The 19,471-nt window shown below is 43.9% G+C and overlaps 1 protein-coding gene across 2 annotated transcripts; it reads left to right on the top strand.

Annotated features, from left to right (window-relative positions):
* Positions 1 to 2,421: 2,421 nt before the first annotated feature.
* On the top strand, positions 2,422 to 18,831 carry LOC106583240 (myosin light polypeptide 6). 2 transcript variants are annotated; one of them, XM_014167181.3, is made up of 7 exons: positions 2,422 to 2,548; positions 2,808 to 2,835; positions 4,254 to 4,397; positions 15,591 to 15,764; positions 16,426 to 16,503; positions 16,849 to 16,884; positions 18,331 to 18,831. In XM_014167181.3, exons 1-6 carry the CDS (start codon positions 2,546 to 2,548, stop codon positions 16,875 to 16,877), a joined length of 456 nt encoding a protein of 151 aa, XP_014022656.1. In that variant the 5' UTR covers positions 2,422 to 2,545; the 3' UTR covers positions 16,878 to 16,884; positions 18,331 to 18,831. The 2 variants fall into 2 exon arrangements, with proteins under 2 accessions (XP_014022656.1, XP_014022655.1); XM_014167180.3 differs by lacking the exon at positions 16,849 to 16,884.
* The last annotated feature ends 640 nt before the right edge of the window (positions 18,832 to 19,471 follow it).

The raw sequence follows: 19,471 nt of genomic DNA, 5'->3' as shown, positions 1-19,471 counted from the left end.
CGTGGTTCAATAACATTCCGTCTTTCATAAAGAGAAATGTTGAGCTTTGATTTGTAAAAATCTCCCAGAATGGCATTAACTTATGTTTTCAGATCTACCAGAACAGTTCTCAAAGGTAGGCGAGAACAGTGTTCCCTGGCATCCCGAACCCAGCATCCTATTGATGGTTTTGCTTTCTGAACACAACCCCCCCCCCCCCAAGATCTGCACCATTCAGCATGTACAGTCTTTACACACAGGATGTCCATTTCATGCTGCAGAGAAAGCTCTCCTTATGAAACTACGCAAAAGCACTGTTCATTAACTGCAAGAAATCATTGGAAAATGTCATAATGACATCACACAGGTAAACATGTCTTCTGTCTGCACAGTCTCCCTGGCTAAGCATGGCAGGGATGGATGTCCAAACTTTGTCCTGGAGAGGTGGTGAATGTGCAAGATTTTGTTCCAGTCCAACAGTAATGAAAAATGTTGTTAGTAGTATGTTATGATTTAGTGCTAGGCTGGAACAAAAGCCTGCCCTGCAGGGCCTGCACATACTGCATGCCTCATGGACCAGGAATGGGCAACCCCTGACTTAAATGTAATGTATATTTAGGATAGTGTGTGTAATGCCCACTTTTTCTCCAACAAAGGCAGAGAGATGGTTACATGAGGAGGCCTGAGGGGGAAGGCTGGCGCAAAGCCAACAAGCTGGAGGGGAGGAGGGCCAAGGAGAGGCTGATCAGTCTGTTTGTAGGAGACAAAGCTGCTGTCATGGTGGAGGTAAGCAGATCTCATTCACTCAATGAGATCCTATCACTCATCCTCCTCAATGCTGTCTGCATGCAATTTAAGTTGAATGTTATGAAGTTTGACAGTCATCTTACTTTGTTTAGTTTGATAAAGGCTTTTGTGTAAACTTAAATATAGTAGTAGTTCCACTGTGATCAGAAGTATCTGTATCTCAATGTCCTCCATGTCTGTGTGTGCTGTAGGTGAACTGTGAAACAGACTTTGTTGCCCGTAATGAGAAGTTCCAGCAGCTGGTGAAGGATGTGGTGTTTGCCACCATGGCTCACCACCGCAGTAAAAACCAGAGTCAGACTGGATACGTGAAGGTATGACACATCACCACACCACCCCCACTCAGTAGCCACATCACCCTAGTATGCCTGTTGGAATATGTAAAATTGCATTTATCTTTGTTTGTTCCAGTGTCTCCTGGCAGCAGAAGACCTCTCTAAACTGAACTTGGGTGAAGGTGCTTCTCTGGCTGATCAGCTAGCTCTTACCGTAAGTGAGTGACTAATAAAAGTAGCCCAAACATTTTCAAATATGATTTTAAATGTATCAAAGAGGGTTTACTTGATTTGAACTTTGAGAGCCTCTATCTCCAGCATTATTTCTTGATTGAAAGTGCTTGGAAATGGAAGACTGCTCTGTTAGTGAAGTTGTGATTTCCTGTGATTTCCTGCCCCGTCCCCTGTCAGGTTGTCTGGGTAAGAACATGTCAGTGAGGCGGGCGGTGATGGTGGGCTGCACATCAGCTACTACATCCACAGTGGCGTGGCAGGCCAGTCTGACATGGCCATGGGCGATACGGCGCCTTCGTGGTGTTCCAGGGGGGCAAGGACGGGGCGCAGGACACCCTGGGGAGGAAGCTGGGGCAGCCTGTTGTGGGAGAGGCCCCCATATGCCTGGGCAGCACGGATGAGCTGCCCTGTCGGGACACGGGGACACGCCTGTTGCCCCAATCCTTCCTCCCTGACCCCAGTAGGACAGTTGCCCAGTACCTGACACAGCAGGGAGCTCGAGTTCTGGACTTTGTTCGCTTTTAGTGTTGGGAGGCGGGCAGTGATGGGGCATACTGAAAGGGAGAGGAGAGCATCTCAGAGACCTTACATGTTTTGTTATCTGCCTTTTTTGTTGTTTCTGAATTATGTCCCAGTGCCGACGCTCAGTCGGTGTCATGCAAATGTACTCAACCAATTTCAGTGTCTCATGTTTAAATGCTGTACGTGAAGCCTAATATACACTGAGTATACAAAACATTAGGAACACCTTATCCCCCCAGCAATAAATATATTTGAAGCTCATTACCATGTCTGCTGTATATTTATGATGATCTTATCTCACTAATTTCTCACAAGATCATGTCTCTAGCTACAGTTTGCATTTTCATACCACACGATGGCGCACATGCTCAGTAATACATATGGCTCATAACAATCGTCCACATGAAAGCTTCAATGGAATTGGCAAAACTATTATCATTTCTGTTTTTCCCCCAGCACAGCATACATACACCGATATTCATTTATTCGCTTTTAAAGAATGGTCAAGATTCCAATCAATTAATGTTAAGACAGTGTTTTGCGCTTATCTTCCCGAATGACGGTAAATAATTCGAAGAGCCAACGCCTGCGAGATGTGATTGGCCTGTGCAGTGCATTAATTAAGAAGGATGACGTCATGAGCCTAGTCTTTCTTGTCAACGTTCGCCCCTGTCGGTTCACATTCGCCTGACCTCCGACCGCAGACGGGACTCCAAGCAAGCCCAGAAATGGTAAATGCCTTTACTCTGTTCTGTTTGAAAGATATTTGTATGCGACGTGAAATGTAGAATGTTAGCCTAGCCAAATGTCATTTTAAATTCGTGTAGACTAAGCCAGTAAACTGATCCAACGAGTACATTGCAGGGCTGGATTTTCCAAACATGGCTGGGCAATGTTTGCTGGCTAACGTTACCTGTTTTCTTCATCTTCGATAATCATATTAATGGATGTGTTTTCTCTATTTTCATATTTGCCGTACTTCTCAACCAGTCTGACTTCTCAGAAGACCAGATCATCGGTGAGTTTTGTGACAGTAAAGCTATTTGAAGGCTAGCCAGTTAGCTACCTAGCTAAACTGTTAGCTACTAGACTATCCCTTGCTTCACTGTCGTCATTCTTTGAATGTGGAATAGCTGTATTTCTTCTCTCCTGTCCTCATGTTTGTCTTGTTGTGAGAAGCAGTTTCCCTACTGACAAGTTGATTTAAAACTGGAGCCTATGGTGAGTTTGATGGTCCAGGTTTTGTTTTGGCTAACCATCTTGGGAAACATTATTACGTTTTCATTTGTGTCAATTAGCACAGCAGACGCTCTTATGCAGAGTGACTAACGTGTGAGTGCATACGTTTTCGTACCATGCATGAATGGTGGAATTGTCATCAGACAAACAACCAGCAACGAATAGTCATACATTTACTAAAATATTGATTCACGGGTCTCTATTGGCTTAGTCAAACCCATATGTGTTTGATCCCCACTGCGGGTTTGATTGAATGGTGTTTAAACAGATTAAGGTTTTGTGTTGAATGGATGACAAACTAATTTTGCACTGCGTGCTGATATAAAAAATAATCATGCATGCAGAAATGGAAGGGCTATATTTCAACATGTCATGACATAGTTGGTCATTAGTGTTTAAAAGCCTAGGTACTTGGATAAAACATTTGGTCGTTTGCGTTAACATTTAACGTTTTTGTGTTTGTTGCCAACACCAATTTTGGTATTAATCTGTTCCGTTTGTTGTGATGTCGCCTAGTTCAGCTAGCTACGTGGGTGCCAGAACTGTTTAAAATGTCAATATATTATAGCGGAAGTCAAGCCACTATTGTAATTTGTTTTCGGTCCTACACCGGTGTTGACTCATAGACATTGTATAGATAGCAAAGGGAAATGACTCAACCACTTCTTGAGTTCTACATGTTGGAAGGCGTGGCCCAAATTAACCTCAGATATACTCTTTGAAATAAAGTTCGCTAAACATAATGTATCCATATAGTAATGTTACTGTGCTCGCCTATCGCATGTGGCTTTTCCCTCGCTCAATGGGCTGTTTTGAATTTTGTTCCACGGTCGATATAATTTGCTCGTTTGTTTGGTTGAAAGATTACACGGCCAGCGCTTGCTGTCAATGCCATATATGGGTAAATGAGTGGCTGCTGTGTGGTTTTAGACGGACGGTCTCGTAATGCGCCGCATACCAGCGATGGGAGGCAAGCACCATAACAATGGACCGTGGAAGTTACCCAATGTCAGAAAGCGTTCAGAGGCCACCGAACTTACTGTAGATAACACATTTAATGGCTTATGTAGTAACTCTTTAAGAAATTAATCAGACTTTTTGCCCATTCTTTTCAACCTGTTTCTACATTTACAGCCCCCCTCACTCTCTTTCAATCCAACTCTGCTTTTTTTTAACACCCTTCTCCCTGTCTGTCAGAGTTCAAGGAGGCCTTCCTGCTGTTTGACAGGACAGGCGATGGGAAGATCAGTTACAGCCAGTGTGGTGATGTCATGCGGGCCCTTGGCCAGAACCCTGTCAACGCTGAGGTCCTCAAGGTCCTGGGCAACCCCAAGTCAGAAGGTCAGCCCTGCTTCTAGATGCTTACTGAACATTGACATTAGTATCCACTGTCTGGATCAAACCTATACAAGTACTACATGCTTCAGTTAACAAATTAATGAGATTTTATTCAGGCAAACAGTAGTTTTGTGTTCAGTTTGATTTAGGCATATCTTTCAACGCTTAGGGTTGGTGTTTTTGGGCCTGTTTACGGTTTGCCGTAAACTTAACCAAATCAGTTTTGAGTTATTTGTAAGGTGTCAACTAATGTGATTTAAGCATCCAAGGATATAACTGAAACTGTTCTTCTGGGTATGACATAACTATCCTATGGAGTGTGAACTTTGTTTGTAATCTGCAATTGTCAAGTACCACAGTGGCACACAGGCATTGTCCTAACCTATCAAAAGGGTGAAACTCAGTTTCTGTTGTGCTTGTGCTGCCTGTCCCTTATCAGTCAAGGAACTGAGGCATTGAAAGTATGCATACAAATGTTGATATTAAACTGATTATAGCAGTAGGCAGATTATGCAATAGTCATAAACACCTTACTCTGCTTATCTTATTTGGCATAAGATCAAAATCAAAGTAAGCATACGCTGATTAAAACGCCTGGTTTTCTGAGCAATCTTTCAAATTATTAGGACATGTAAACACCTTAACCTCTCTTGGGGAGGCGGGACGCTAGCTCCTTAATGTAACCACCTTGTCCAATTTTCAAAGACTTTACAGCGAAAGCATAAAGTAACATTGTTAGGACAGTTCCAACACAAGAAAAACCACACAGCCATTTTCCTAGCAAGGACAGGCGTCACGAAAACCAGCTAAAATGAATCACTAACCTTTGACGATCTTCATTAGATGACACTCCTAGGACATCATGTTACACAATACATGCATTCTTTGTTCGATCAAGTTGATATTTATATCCAAAAACAGCATTTTACATTGGCGTGTGATGTTCAGAAAATATTTTGCCTCCAATACTGCCGGTGAATCAGCACAACAATTTACAAAACTACTCATCATAAACGATAAAATATTAAACTGTTATTCAAAGAATTATAGATGAACATCTCCTTTATGCAACTGCTGTGACAGATACCGGCCAATAATCTGAGTACTGCGCTCAGAAAAAGACATCAAGCAATACATATACCTGCCATTTTGGACTCATCTAATTTCAGAAATAGAAGTATTCACTTACCTTTGATCTTCATCAGAAGGCACTTCCAGGAATCCCAGGTCCACAAATGTTTTGTTCGATTATGTCCAAATACCTCGTTGTTTGAGCGTTCGGTTAGCTACTCCAAGTGGAGGAAGCGTGGCCAAAATGTCATGACGAAAAGTTAAAAAAAGTTATATTTACGTTCGTTCAAACATGTCAAACGTTGTATAGCATCAACCCTTAAAGCCTTTTTAACTTCAATAATATTCCAACCGGACAATTCCAATGTCTTGAAAAACGTTTTGGAACACAGCTACCCCTCATGTGAATGCGTGCCAATGAACTCATGTGCTTTCCTGAGTTGGCGTTCTGTTCACCATAGACGCCTCAAACAACTTTCTAAAGACTTGACATCTAGTGGAGGCCATAGGAAGTGCAAAATGAACCCTAAGTCACTGTTGGATAGGCAATCACTTAACTACAGCCTCAGATCCTCTTCCTGGTTGGATTTTTTTCTCAGGTTTTTGCCTGCCATATGAGTTCTATTATACTCAGACATCATTCAAACAGTTTTAGAAACTTCAGTGTTTTCTATCCAAATCTACTAATAATATGCATATTCTAGTTCCTGGGCCCATGTCGTAGGCTGTTTAATTTGGGTACGTTTTTCGTCCGGCTGTGAAAATACTGCCCCCTACCCAAGAGGTTAATCAGTGTTCCAGCTGACCGAGCGAGCCTCCCTCTTTAGCGCGAATGAAATGTGTTCGTAAACAACTGAATTTTGTCTGAACTCAATCAAATACGCTCCCCCAAAATAACATGTTCACTGTTGTAGAACATTTATTTTGATTGCCTGTTTTCTGAATATTTAGTGCCATCAGGTAGTCTGATTTCAGATGTGTCTATGTAAACAGGATTATTAGGGAAATTGTTCTTCTTGCACAGCATGTACACATTTTAATTGAACTATTATATTAATCTGACTATCCACAATAATCACATTGTGTACATGTAACAGCACTCATTGTGTGGGTTCACTCTCCAAACAATCCCTGTTCTGTTCTTACATGTGTTAAACCTCTTAGGATCCCATTCCCGCTCGAATCCCGTTAACGGGATTGCTTTGACAACATCCAGTGAAATTCCAGTGCGCCAAATTCAAAAACAGAAATACTCATAAGAATTCATGAAACATACAAGTGTTATACGTCAAAATACAGTTTAACTTGTTAATCCAGCCGCAGTGTCAGATTTCAAAAAGGCTTTATGGCGAAAGCAGGCCATGCGATTATCTGAGAACAGCACCCCGCATACAAACACATGAAAGTCATATTTCAACCAGCCAGGTGCGACACAAAAGTCAGAAATAATGATATAATTCATGCCTTACCTTTGAAGATCTTCTGTTGGCACTCCAAAATGTCCCAGAAACATCACAAATGGTCCTTTTTGTTTGGTAAATTCCTTCGTTATATCACCAAATGTCAATTTATTTGGCGTGTTTGATTCAAAAATACACCGGTTTCAACTCGCCCAACATGCCTACAAAGTATCCAAGTTACCTGTAAACTTGGTTCAAACATTTCAAACAACTTTCCTAATCCAAATTTAGGTACCCTAAAACGTAAATAATCAAAAAAATTTAAGACGGGATATACTGTGTTTAGGACGAAAACAAAGTGAAGCGTGTTCCTGGTCACGCGCAACAGAAGACTTGAGTCACTGAGTGACACATGGAAAGAACAGGACTACTTCGTCATTTCTCAAAAGAAAAACATCAACCAATTTCTAAAGACTGACATCTAGTGGAAGCCATAGGAACTGCAACCATATCCCTATGAAAAAAGGCTTCCCATAAACTAATGGGAAACAGATTGACCTCAAATAAAAATTCCCTGGATGGATTGTGCTTGGTTTCGCCTGCCAAATCAGTTCTGTTATACTCCGACATTATTCAGTTTTAGAAACTTCAGTGTTTTCTATCCGAATCTACTAATGATATGCGTATCCTAGCTTCTGGGCCTGAGTAGCAGGCAGTTTACTTTGGGCACACTTTTCATCCGGATGTCAAAATACTGCCCCCTAGCCTTAAGTTTTAAACAGAACACATGCATCTCAGATATGCAGCTCATGTCAACAAGATCTGATAATGTAAAGCTGATAATCAACTTAAAGAGAAACACAAGCATTCCTCTTGGAGGAATTTGTAAATATTCATTTTTTTTGCGAAATGTGTAAGAGCAGCACGTACTTTGAATTTGTAAGGCTACACATACTGGGCTTGAGTACAGTAGTTTATGTATTTAGCAATGCGTATCAAATCTCTTTTGGCTTTGGTCTTCTAAGACATTGGGGGGAGGTGCTAAGCTGACATATGGAATTAAGATGGTCATACTATGGATCATTTTGCTATTTGATTTTTGAATTTCAGGACCCCTTTAGGTATCCCCAAAAACATATTTAAAAAATACAGTACCAGTGACGTGTTTGGACACCTACTCATACCAGGGTTTTTCTTTATTTTTACTACTTTCTACATTCTAGAATTATAGTAAATACATCAACTATGAAATGACACGTATGGAGTCATGTAGTAACCAAAAGTGTTAAACAAATCAAAATATATTTGACTCTTAAAATAGCCACCCTTTGCCTTGACTATAGCTTTGCACCTGCTTGGCATTCTCTCAACCAGCTTCATGAGGTAGTCACCTGGAATGCATTTCAATTAACAGGTCTGCCTTAATTTGTGGAATTTCTATCCTTAATGTGTTTGAGCCAATCAGTTGTTGTGACAAGGCAGGGGGGTATACAGAAGAGCCCTATTTGGTAAAAGACCAAGTCCATATTATGGAAAGAACAGCTCAAATAAGCAAAGAGAAATTTACATTTTACATTTACATTTAAGTCATTTAGCAGACGCTCTTATCCAGAGCGACTTACAAATTGGTGCATTCACCTTATAATATCCAGTGGAACAACCACTTTACAATAGTGCATCTAAATCTTTTAAGGGGGGGGTTAGAAGGATTACTTTATCCTATCCCAGGTGTTCCTTGAAGAGGTGGGGTTTCAGGTGTCTCCGGAAGGTGGTGATTGACTCCGCTGTCCTGGCGTCTTGAGGGAGCTTGTTCCACCATTGGGGTGCCAGAGCAGCGAACAGTTTTGACTGGGCTGAGCGGGAACTGTGCTTCCTCAGAGGTAGGGAGGCGAGCAGGCCAGAGGTGGATGAACGGAGTGCCCTTGTTTGGGTGTAGGGCCTGATCAGAGCCTGAAGGTACGGAGGTGCCGTTCCCCTCACAGCTCCGTAGGCAAGCACCATGGTCTTGTAGCGGATGCGAGCTTCGACTGGAAGCCAGTGGAGAGAGCGGAGGAGCGGGGTGACGTGAGAGAACTTGGGAAGGTTGAACACCAGACGGGCTGCGGCGTTCTGGATGAGTTGTAGGGGTTTAATGGCACTGGCAGGGAGCCCAGCCAACAGCGAGTTGCAATAATCCAGACGGGAGATGACAAGTGCCTGGATTAGGACCTGCGCCGCTTCCTGTGTGAGGCAGGGTCGTACTCTGCGAATGTTGTAGAGCATGAACCTACAGGATCGGGTCACCGCCTTGATGTTGGTGGAGAACGACAGGGTGTTGTCCAGGGTCACGCCAAGGCTCTTAGCACTCTGGGAGGAGGACACAAGGGAGTTGTCAACCGTGATGGCGAGATCATGGAACGGGCAGTCCTTCCCCGGGAGGAAGAGCAGCTCCGTCTTGCCGAGGTTCAGCTTGAGGTGGTGATCCGTCATCCACACTGATATGTCTGCCAAACATGCAGAGATGCGATTCGCCACCTGGTTGTCAGAAGGGGGAAAGGAGAAGATTAATTGTGTGTCATCTGCATAGCAATGATATGAGAGACCATGTGAGGATATGACAGAGCCAAGTGACTTGGTGTATAGGGAGAATAGGAGTGGGCCAAGAACAGAGCCCTGGGGGACACCAGTGGTGAGAGCACGTGGTGCGGAGACAGATTCTCGCCACGCCACCTGGTAGGAGCGACCTGTCAGGTAGGACGCAATCCAAGCGTGGGCGGCGCCGGAGATGCCCAGCTCGGAGAGGGTGGAGAGGAGGATCTGATGGTTCACGGTATCAAAGGCAGCAGATAGGTCTAGAAGGATGAGAGCAGAGGAGAGAGAGTTAGCTTTAGCAGTGCGGAGAGCCTCCGTGACACAGAAGAGCAGTCTCAGTTGAATGCCCAGTCTTGAAACCTGACTGATTAGGATCAAGAAGGTCATTCTGAGAGAGATAGCAAGAGAGCTGGCCAAGGACGGCGCGTTCAAAAGTTTTGGAGAGAAAGGAAAGAAGGGATACTGGTCTGTAGTTGTTGACATCGGAGGGATCGAGTGTAGGTTTTTTCAGAAGGGGTGCAACTCTCGCTCTCTTGAAGACGGAAGGGACGTAGCCAGCGGTCAAGGATGCGTTGATGAGCGAGGTGAGGTAGGGGAGAAGGTCTCCGGAAATGGTCTGGAGAAGAGAGGAGGGGATAGGGTCAAGTGGGCAGGTTGTTGGGCGGCCGGCCGTCACAAGACGCGAGATTTCATCTGGAGAGAGAGGGGAGAAGGAGGTCAAAGCGCAGGGTAGGGCAGTGTGAGCAGGACCAGCAGTGTCGTTTGACTTAGCAAACGAGGATCGGATGTCGTCAACCTTCTTTTCAAAATGGTTGACGAAGTCATCCGCAGAGAGGGAGGAGGGGGGGGGGGGGAGGATTCAGGAGGGAGGAGAAGGTAGCAAAGAGCTTCCTAGGGTTAGAGGCAGATGCTTGGAGTTTAGAGTGGTAGAAAGTGGCTTTAGCAGCAGAGACAGAAGAGGAAAATGTAGAGAGGAGGGAGTGAAAGGATGCCAGGTCCGCAGGGAGGCGAGTTTTCCTCCATTTCCGCTCGGCTGCCCGGAGCCCTGTTCTGTGAGCTCGCAGTGAGTCGTCGAGCCACGGAGCAGGAGGGGAGGACCGAGCCGGCCTGGAGGATAGGGGACAGAGGAAATCAAAGGATGCAGAGAGGGAGGAGAGGAGGGTTGAGGAGGCAGAATCAGGAGATAGGTTGGAGAAGGTTTGAGCAGAGGGAAGAGATGATAGGATGGAAGAAGACAGAGTAGCGTGAGAGAGAGAGCGAAGGTTGGGACGGCGCAATACCATCCGAGTAGGGGCAGAGTGAGAAGTGTTGGATGAGAGCAAGAAGGAAAAGGATACAAGGTAGTGGTCGGAGATTTGGAGGGGAGTTGCAATGAGATTAGTGGAAGAACAGCATCTAGTAAAGATGAGGTCAAGCGTATTGCCTGCCTTGTGAGTAGGGGGGGAAGGTGAGAGGGTGAGGTCAAAAGAGGAGAGGAGTGGAAAGAAGGAGGCAGAGAGGAATGAGTCAAAGGTAGACGTGGGGAGGTTAAAGTCACCCAGAACTGTGAGAGGTGAGCCATCCTCAGGAAAGGAACTTATCAAGGCGTCAAGCTCATTGATGAACTCTCCAAGGGAACCTGGAGGGCGATAAATGATAAGGATGTTAAGCTTGAAAGGGCTGGTAACTGTGACAGCATGGAATTCAAATGAGGAGATAGACAGATGGGTCAGGGGAGAAAGAGAGAATGTCCACTTGGGAGAGATGAGGATTCCAGTGCCACCACCCCGCTGGCTCGATGCTCTAGGGGTATGCGAGAACACGTAGTCAGACGAGGAGAGAGCAGTAGGAGTAGCAGTGTTATCTGTGGTGATCCATGTTTCTGTCAGCGCCAGGAAGTCTAGGGACTGGAGGGTAGCATAGGCTGAGATGAACTCAGCCTTGTTGGCCGCAGACCGGCAGTTCCAGAGGCTGCCGGAGACCTGGAACTCCACGTGGGTCGTGCGCGCTGGGACCACCAGGTTAGAGTGGCAGCGGCCACGCGGTGTGGAGCGTTTGTATGGCCTGTGGAGCGAAGCGTGGTGCGACTGCTCGCTCCATTGATGAATATGCATTGCCTCACGCAACATCTCCTTTGCATAGAGTTGATCAGGCTGTTGATTGTGGCCTGTGAAATGTTGTCCGTTATTAATTTAAGACATGAACGGCAGTCAATCCAGAAAATATCAAGAACTTTTAAAGTTTCTTCAAGTGCAGTTGCAAAAGCCATCATGCGCTATGATGAAACTCATGAGGACCGCCACAGGAATGGAAGACCCAGAGGTGCCTCTGCTGCAGGGGATAAGTTCATTAGAGTTACCAGCCTCACAAATTGCAGCCCAAATAAATGCTTCAGAGTCAAGTAAGACTCATCTCAACTGTTCAGAGGAGACTGCGTGAATCAGGCCTTTGTGGTCAAATGGCTGCAGAGAAACCACTACTAAAGGACACCAATAATAATAAGACTTGCTTGGGCCAAGAAACACAAGCAGTGGACATTAGACCTGTGGAAATCTGTCCTTTGGTCTGATTCCAAATTTGAGATATTAAATTGCAACTGCTGCGTCTTTGAGACGCAGAGTAGGTGAACGGATGATCTCGGCATGTGTGGTTCCCATCGTGAAGCATGGAGGTGGTGTGGGGTTGCTTTGCTGGGGAGGCTGTCTGATTTAGTTAGAATTCAAGGCATGCTTAACCAGCATGGCTACCTCAGCATTCTGCAGCGATACGCCATCCCATCTGGTTTGCACTAAGTCCCACTATAATTACTTTCAACAGGACAATGACCCAAAACACCTCCAGGCTGTGTAAGGGCTATTTGACAAAGGAGGGTGATGGAGTGCTGCATCAGATGACCAGGCCTCCACAATCACCTGACTTCAACCCTATTGTGATGGTTTTGGATGAGTTGGACTGTGGAGTGAAGGAAAAGCAGCAAACAAGTGCTTAGCATAAGTGGGAACTCCTAGTGTTGAAGAAGCATTCCAGGTGACTACCTCAGCTGGTTGAGAGAATGCTAGGAGTGTGCAATGCTGTCATCAAGGCAAAGGGTGGCTACTTTGAAGAATCTTACATTTTATTTTTTATTTGTTTAGCACCTTTTTTGGTTACCATGTGACTCCATGTGTTTCATAGTTTTGATGTCTTCACTATTGTACAATGTAGAAAATAGTAAAAAATAAGGTGTTAGGTGTGTCCAAACGTGTGTACAATATTTTTCTTACATAACCCATGAGTTGGCACATAACTACGTTAGTTTCTCAACCTGTACTGCTTTCCTTCAGTGGAATCCCGTGACACTAATGGGGGCCGTAGAGGAAAACCATGTTTGTGTCTCTTTCCATAGTGGTCATAGTTTGTAGGCCAAACCAGTCAGACGCTAGATGTCAACGAAGACTGATTTTCGGGATGTCTCATGGTCTGATTAACACCGCTCTAGCTCTGCCACCTTTCACTGCAGATGCAGGAGTGCGACATTAATTGACTTGTCCAATGCAACAACCAAAAAACGGACAGATTTTTACTACTTTTGTCAATTGACTCTTGGGAGTAAAATACATTTCATGCTATGTTTACTCTCAGTATGCAGGTCTAGTTTTAAATGGAGCAGATGCAGTTGTTTTGTGTACACTGAACAAAAAATATTAAACATGTTGGTTTCATGAGCTGAAATAAAATGTTCCAAATGCACAAAAAGCTTATTTCTCAAATGTTGTGCACACATTTGGTTACATCTGGTGAGTGTTTTTCCTTTGCCAAGATATGCCACACCTGTCAGCCAGTTGGATTATCAAGAAGATGTTTAAATGGCATGATCATTACACAGGTGCGCCTTGTGCTGGGGACAAAAAGCCACTCTAAAATGTGCAGTTGTCACATTGAGTTAAGGATGTCTCAAGTTGAGTGCGATTAGCATTCTGACTGCAGGATTGTCCACCAGAGAATTGAATGTTAATTTCTCTACCATAAGCCGCCTTCAACGTCTTTGACAGATTTTGGCAGTAAGTCAAACCGGCCTCTCAACCTCAGACCACATGTATGGTGTTGCATGGGTGTGGTTTGCTGACATCAACATTGTGAACAGTGCCCCATGGTAGGGTTATGGTATGGGCAATCATAAGCTACGGACAACGAATACAATTGCATCTTATCGATGGCAATTTGAAATCAGATACCGTGAAGAGATTCTGAGTACCATTCTTGTGCCATTCATCCACCACAATCACATGTTTCAGCATGATGATGCTCGGCCCCATGTCACAAGGGTCTGTACACAATTCCTGGAAGCTGAACCATTTCCCAGTTCCATGGCCTGCATACTTGTTGAGCATGTTTGGGATGCTCTGGATCAATGTGTATGATATCCAGCATCTTCGCACAGCCTTAGAGTGGGACAACATTTCACAGGCCACAATCAACAGCCTGATCAACTCTATGCAAAGGAGATGTTGCGTGAGGCAAATGGTGGTCACACCAGCTACTGACTGGCTTTCTGATCCACGCCCTTACCTTAAAAAAAAAAAAAAAAAAAGTTATCTGTGACCAACGATACATCTATTCCCAGCCATGTGAAATCCATTGATTAATGAATTTATTTCAATTGACTGATTTCCTTAGGAACTGTAACTCAGTAAATTCTTTGAAGTCGTTGCATTTTATATTTTTGTTCAGTTTAAGTTGTTTAACCTCTCTCTGGGACGCTAGCGTCCCACCCGTGGTACACACTATCAACAACCAGTGAAATAGCAGGGCGGCAAATTCAAAACTCATAATTCAAATTTCTCAAACATACAAGTGTTATACACCACTTTAAAGATAAGATTCTCCTTAATCTAACCACAGTGTCCGATTTCAAAAAGGCTTTATGGCGAAAGCATAACATTAGATTATGTTAGGACAGCACCGAGACAAGAAACCACAGCCATTTTCCAAGCAAGGAGAGGTGTCACAAAAACCAGAAATACAGCTAAAATTAATCACTAACCTTTGATCTTCATCAGATGACACTCCCAGGACTCAATGTTACAAAATGCATGTATGTTTTGTTCGATGAACTTCATATTTATATCCATAAACCCCATTTTTTTACATTGGCGCGTGATGTTCAGAAAATGTATTCCCTCAAACTTCCGGTGAATGAGCACATCAATTTACAAAAATACTCATCATAAACGTTGATAAAATTTACAACAGTTATTGAAAGAATTATAGATGCACTTCTCTCAGATTTTAAAATAGCTTTACGGCGAAAGCACATTTTTCAATATTCTGAGTGCAGAGCTCAGCCATCAAAGCAAGCTATACAGTTACCCGCCAAGTTCTGGAGTCAACTAAACTCAGAATTAGTATTAGATCTTCCCTTACCTTTGCTGATCTTCGTCAGAATGGACTCCCACCTCCACAAACGTTTTTTGTTTTTGTTTGAGAAACTCCATATTTATGTCCAATACCTCAGTTTTGTTCTCATTCAGATCACTTATCCAAAGGCATAACGCGAGAGCGCAAAACCAGAGACTAAGTCAGTTCCATTACCGCTCGTAGAAACATGTCAAATGATGTTTACAATCAATCCTTAGGGTCTTTTTAACAAGACTTCGATAATATTCCAACCGGACAATGGCATATTCATTAGAGGAAAAAGGAGCGGTGCGCCAGCGTGCCTCCGCAGTAAACAACTCACTGGTCCCAGGCAGTCCACTGACTGAGCTCCTATTCTCTGCCCAGTAACAGACGCATGAAACAAGTTTCTAAAGGCTGTTGACAGCCAATGGAAGTGCAAAATGTCCCCAGACACTGTAGTTTGAATAGGGATTAGATAGAAAAACTACAAGTCACTTCCTGGTTGGATTTTTTTTCTTCAGGTTTTTGCCTGCCATATGAGTTCTGTTATACTCAGACATCATTCAAACAGTTTTAGAAACTTGTGTTTTCTATCCAAATCTACTAATAATATGCATATCCTACCTTCTGAGCCTGAGAAGCAGGCAGTTTAATTTTGGCACGTATTTTTCTGAATACTGCCCCCTGTCACCAAGAAGTTAGGTTATTCGGGCTGTCTTCTAGCAAAGTAACAGCTAGTGAGTTTTTAGCAGAGTGAGACATGTTTAAAAAAAGAACTCTTTTCATCCTTCCCCAGAGATGAACCACAAGATGCTAGACTTTGAGCAGTTCCTGCCCATGCTCCAGGCCATCGCTAAGAACAAGGACCAGGGCTCCTTTGAGGATTTTGTGGAGGGTCTGCGTGTCTTCGACAAGGAGGGCAATGGCACAGTGATGGGTGCTGAGCTGCGCCATGTCCTCACAACACTTGGTAATACCTCACAACCCCCCGATGACTGTTTACATCTCTCCTCATGAAGAGTTCATTTTCATCCATCTGCAGTCACTGTTTATTTCTTGTTTAAGTCAATGGTTAATATTACAGTATATTAGCCAACAATTTCTTTCTTGTGCTTGAGAGCTCTACATCAGCTTAACATTCCAGACAAACAGTACTGGAACCGGCCTTGTGAAAATGTTGGCGACGTAACTCATTGACATTCAGCGCTTGACGGTTTTACCTGAATTTTAATTTGGACCAAGAGAAAAGCTTAAACTGCATGGTCCTGATAGTTGACCTCTTTTCCTTGTCAACCTGACTGGGGAATGAAGGTCCTTTCTGTCACTAAACTGATTACATTCTGGATATCACCTCTTAAACTAGTGATTCAATGCCCTACCTTACCCATATTGATCCTCTTCATTTGCATCCAGAACATCTGTCTTGTGAGACGATTGAGCAACTCAAAAGACATGGCTTTGATGGTCTCACTTGTGAACTGTATCAGTATGCCTCTGGGAATGTCTGCTTGGTAGTGGGGTTTAGCTTTTTTAGAGTTGCACCTGTCTAAGGTATAGGAAAGATGGGATTCCTTCCTATACAGTGTCTTGTCTATCTGTTATGAGAATGTAAGTTTCATTTTTTGTTGCAGGTGAGAAAATGACAGAAGAGGAGGTGGAGACTCTCTTAGCGGGACACGAAGACGCCAACGGCTGCATCAATTACGAAGGTAAAGCAGCGTGGGGAACTGGATGCATATGGGTGTAAAGGGAGAACACTGGACTTGTACTTGTACAGTAGAATATATCACAATGCTTTAGGAATGACCATTTCACAGTGTTGGAATAATGGAAGAATCATGTGGATAAATGTGAATTGTAACAAAATAAAATGGCAATTGTCTTGACTGGGATGTACTCATGTATCATGTAAACACAAATTCCTGTGATTTGTGGTTACTAATAAGGATTGTGTTGATTGGGTGGAGGTTGTGCGCATTTGATTTCAGATGAGTGTGTGTGTCCCTTGTTTTTTCTTCCCCCCTTCACTGACCTCCCCTGTTCCTCTCCCACAGTCTTTGTCCGCCACATCATGTCTGGCTGAGCGGCGGGTATGAGCAGACCCCCTAAAGCCCCCCTCTGTCAGCACCTACCCCAGCAGTGGGCTCTCACCTGCTCTGGGAGATGTGGTGAGGGGGGGGCCCCCTCTCCAACCATCACTGCACAGAATGCTCCTACTCCTAGCTACTGATACCACAGATATATATTTAAGCTAGTAGTTAACAAGCAGGTTACTCTTGTTTCTGATTGCGTGTGGGGGTGTTCTTGCTCAAACACAGTCATTTAAAAGATGGCTCCTATTGAAGAGGTGTAGTGAAGGCTATGATACTGATGGCGTATGTAGAGTAGGACATCTCTCTGTGCCGTGATGGTTTTCTGACGCTACTGGATTCCTGTGGTGGAGTCTGGTTTGAATTTATGGTTTGATCTGTTCTTTTATTTAACTTTCTCTCCTGCAGAGCACTTCTCCCTCTCCTGCCCTTCCCCCTCATCTGGCTATAGTCTGCATGTAGCCTCTGCATGTGGCTCCTGAGTGACCCCCCCCCCCCCCCCCATGGACACTGACTCTCCATCCTGACGAGGGCAGGACACTGATGAGGGGGAGGGGTCTGTTAGACTAGAGGGGTGACTCCTCAAATTTGAATGCGTAGGGGTGTGTTTAAGGGTGTTTTGGATGAAGTGCCGTAAAATAAAGCCTAAGTGTTAAACTATTGTCCTCTTTACTATAGTCACTTCCTGCTAATGCAGAATTGCATTTCCTTGGCTGTTAACATCTCTTCCCTCCATCCCCTCTCCCCATGGAAGCTGCTGCTGGTACTGTAGGTGTGCTAGTTTTTCCCCTCCCTTTCTGCCAGATCCCTCGCTCCTCCTTTTTCCACTGTTAGAACAGCCCAAATAAAGAGGTGGTTGCTAATCCTAACGCATTCCAGGTTCTGAGGCCTGGCTGAGCAAACCCTTGGCTGTTCTGGCTCGCTAGGAGATGGATCTTCTGAGTTTCCCCCTCTAATCCCTCGCTCCTGCCTCTAATGTTCTCCTCTTTAATGCAGATTCTCTCTTCTGACTGACGTGTAGAGTCTCTGGATCAGGCTGCAGCTCCAGCAGAGCTGTGCTCATGTTGGTGATGAAAACACCTAGAGAACCATGTGGGAGCAAGTCACTAAGTGGACTTACCTCTCTGATTCATTGAATTTGTCTCAATGTGGTGTCTGGGCTGTGACGTCCTCTGAGCGTTTGTCAAAATGTATATTTTGGATGGAATATACCCCCCCATAACTGATTTTAGGCTATACAAGCCAATCCATCTCAAACCAAGTCACAGTAATGAGTCAGTATAAATTCCTATAGACAATAAGGCCCTCTAAATCTATACTTGATAGTGAGCACAAGGCTATTGGAGAGCGTGGAGGCTGTAGCACTGCTGGCTGGAGGTGGAGTTGCTCTAGACATTTCTTCTCACTGATAACCAAGCATGCTGCTGCTTTGTTTTTCTCCCTCAGAACTCGTCCGGATGGTGATGAGTGGTTGAAGATTTCAAGAACCCAACCGGTTAATTTTATTCCCAAATATTTTTTTCTATCATATGTAACGTCTGTCTCGCCCCATCCAAGTCTTGTTTGCCCTCATTTTTTTACATTTATTTTTTTTCTTCCCAGAAGTGCCTTTTCTGTGTCTTGAGTTGAAGAGCCCCTTTTTCATTTCACTTCAAAATATCATCAAGCCACAGAGGTGCATGCTATCATGCCTGGCTCGTTGACAGAATCGGCAATAACATTCCCTTGATTATTCCATACGTTCCCATCTCCCACCCTGTCACTCAACCCCCGTGTCGGCCCTGTCGCCCAACAGCTGTGTTTTTATACAGAGGAGATGCATGTTCATTGGCTGAGACCAGCTGTAATGTGTATTTTACCAGGCCAATTATGAAATGGTAGATTTACTGTCATGTATATGTTGTATCAAATGATATTTAATAAAAGTCCCCAATTTCTGAAAACAAATGGTGTTTATCTTTTTAATACAATGGTGGTGTTATGAAGAACCATCCTTCATTTAGTTTAACAGATGTCAGTGGAATTCCATTACAGTAATATAAAAATGGATACTTCACTTACTAGACCATTCTAAACCATTCTGGTGTTTGGGATGGTCCAAATACCTAGACATTCTGGCTATTAGAATGCATGTGTTTTGAGTTGACACCATGGAATCTAGGAAGTGGTATTCAAATAGAGTATATCCATTTGATTTCAGTGAACTATGCTGGCTTTCTCTCAAATGTAAAGGTTATTTGAATATTATTCAACAGGGCTATAATGTAAGGCCTACTCGGCATTGTCAGTGTCTTTTTTGCAGTAGTCCTATGGTAAGATGGGTATGTTTTATTGCAGTGGCCCTCTAAGGTATTTGCAGTACTTACACTAGCCCTTTTTATGGTAATGCGGGTATGAGCACTAGCTGCCCTGAGGCGGCAGGCCTTGTATGGTAAGGTGATTGCTTGGTCTCAGTAGTCTGCAGAGTGTTAGTACTAGGTGACAGTTCAGTGGAAAATAAGAAACCATAATGTTCAAGACGCAGTTGTCCCATGCATAGGGTAGGGGGACCCTGTACGGAAGACGACACGCACAGCCTGCCCTCTTG

Source organism: Salmo salar, chromosome 22 (assembly GCF_965601325.2).
Source record: "Salmo salar chromosome 22, fSalSal1, whole genome shotgun sequence".
Taxonomy (NCBI): Eukaryota; Metazoa; Chordata; class Actinopteri; order Salmoniformes; family Salmonidae; genus Salmo; species Salmo salar.
The sequence above is the reverse complement of the archived record's forward strand: the minus strand, read 5'-3'. Positions and strand labels throughout refer to the sequence as shown.

Excerpts from the sequence above, each read along its gene's own strand:
- LOC106583240 (XM_014167180.3), top strand. Across the intron at positions 2,836-4,253 it reads CTCAGAAGACCAGATCATCG|AGTTCAAGGAGGCCTTCCTG; the intron begins GTGAGTTTTGTG and ends CCTGTCTGTCAG. Across the intron at positions 15,765-16,425 it reads CCATGTCCTCACAACACTTG|GTGAGAAAATGACAGAAGAG; the intron begins GTAATACCTCAC and ends TTTTTGTTGCAG.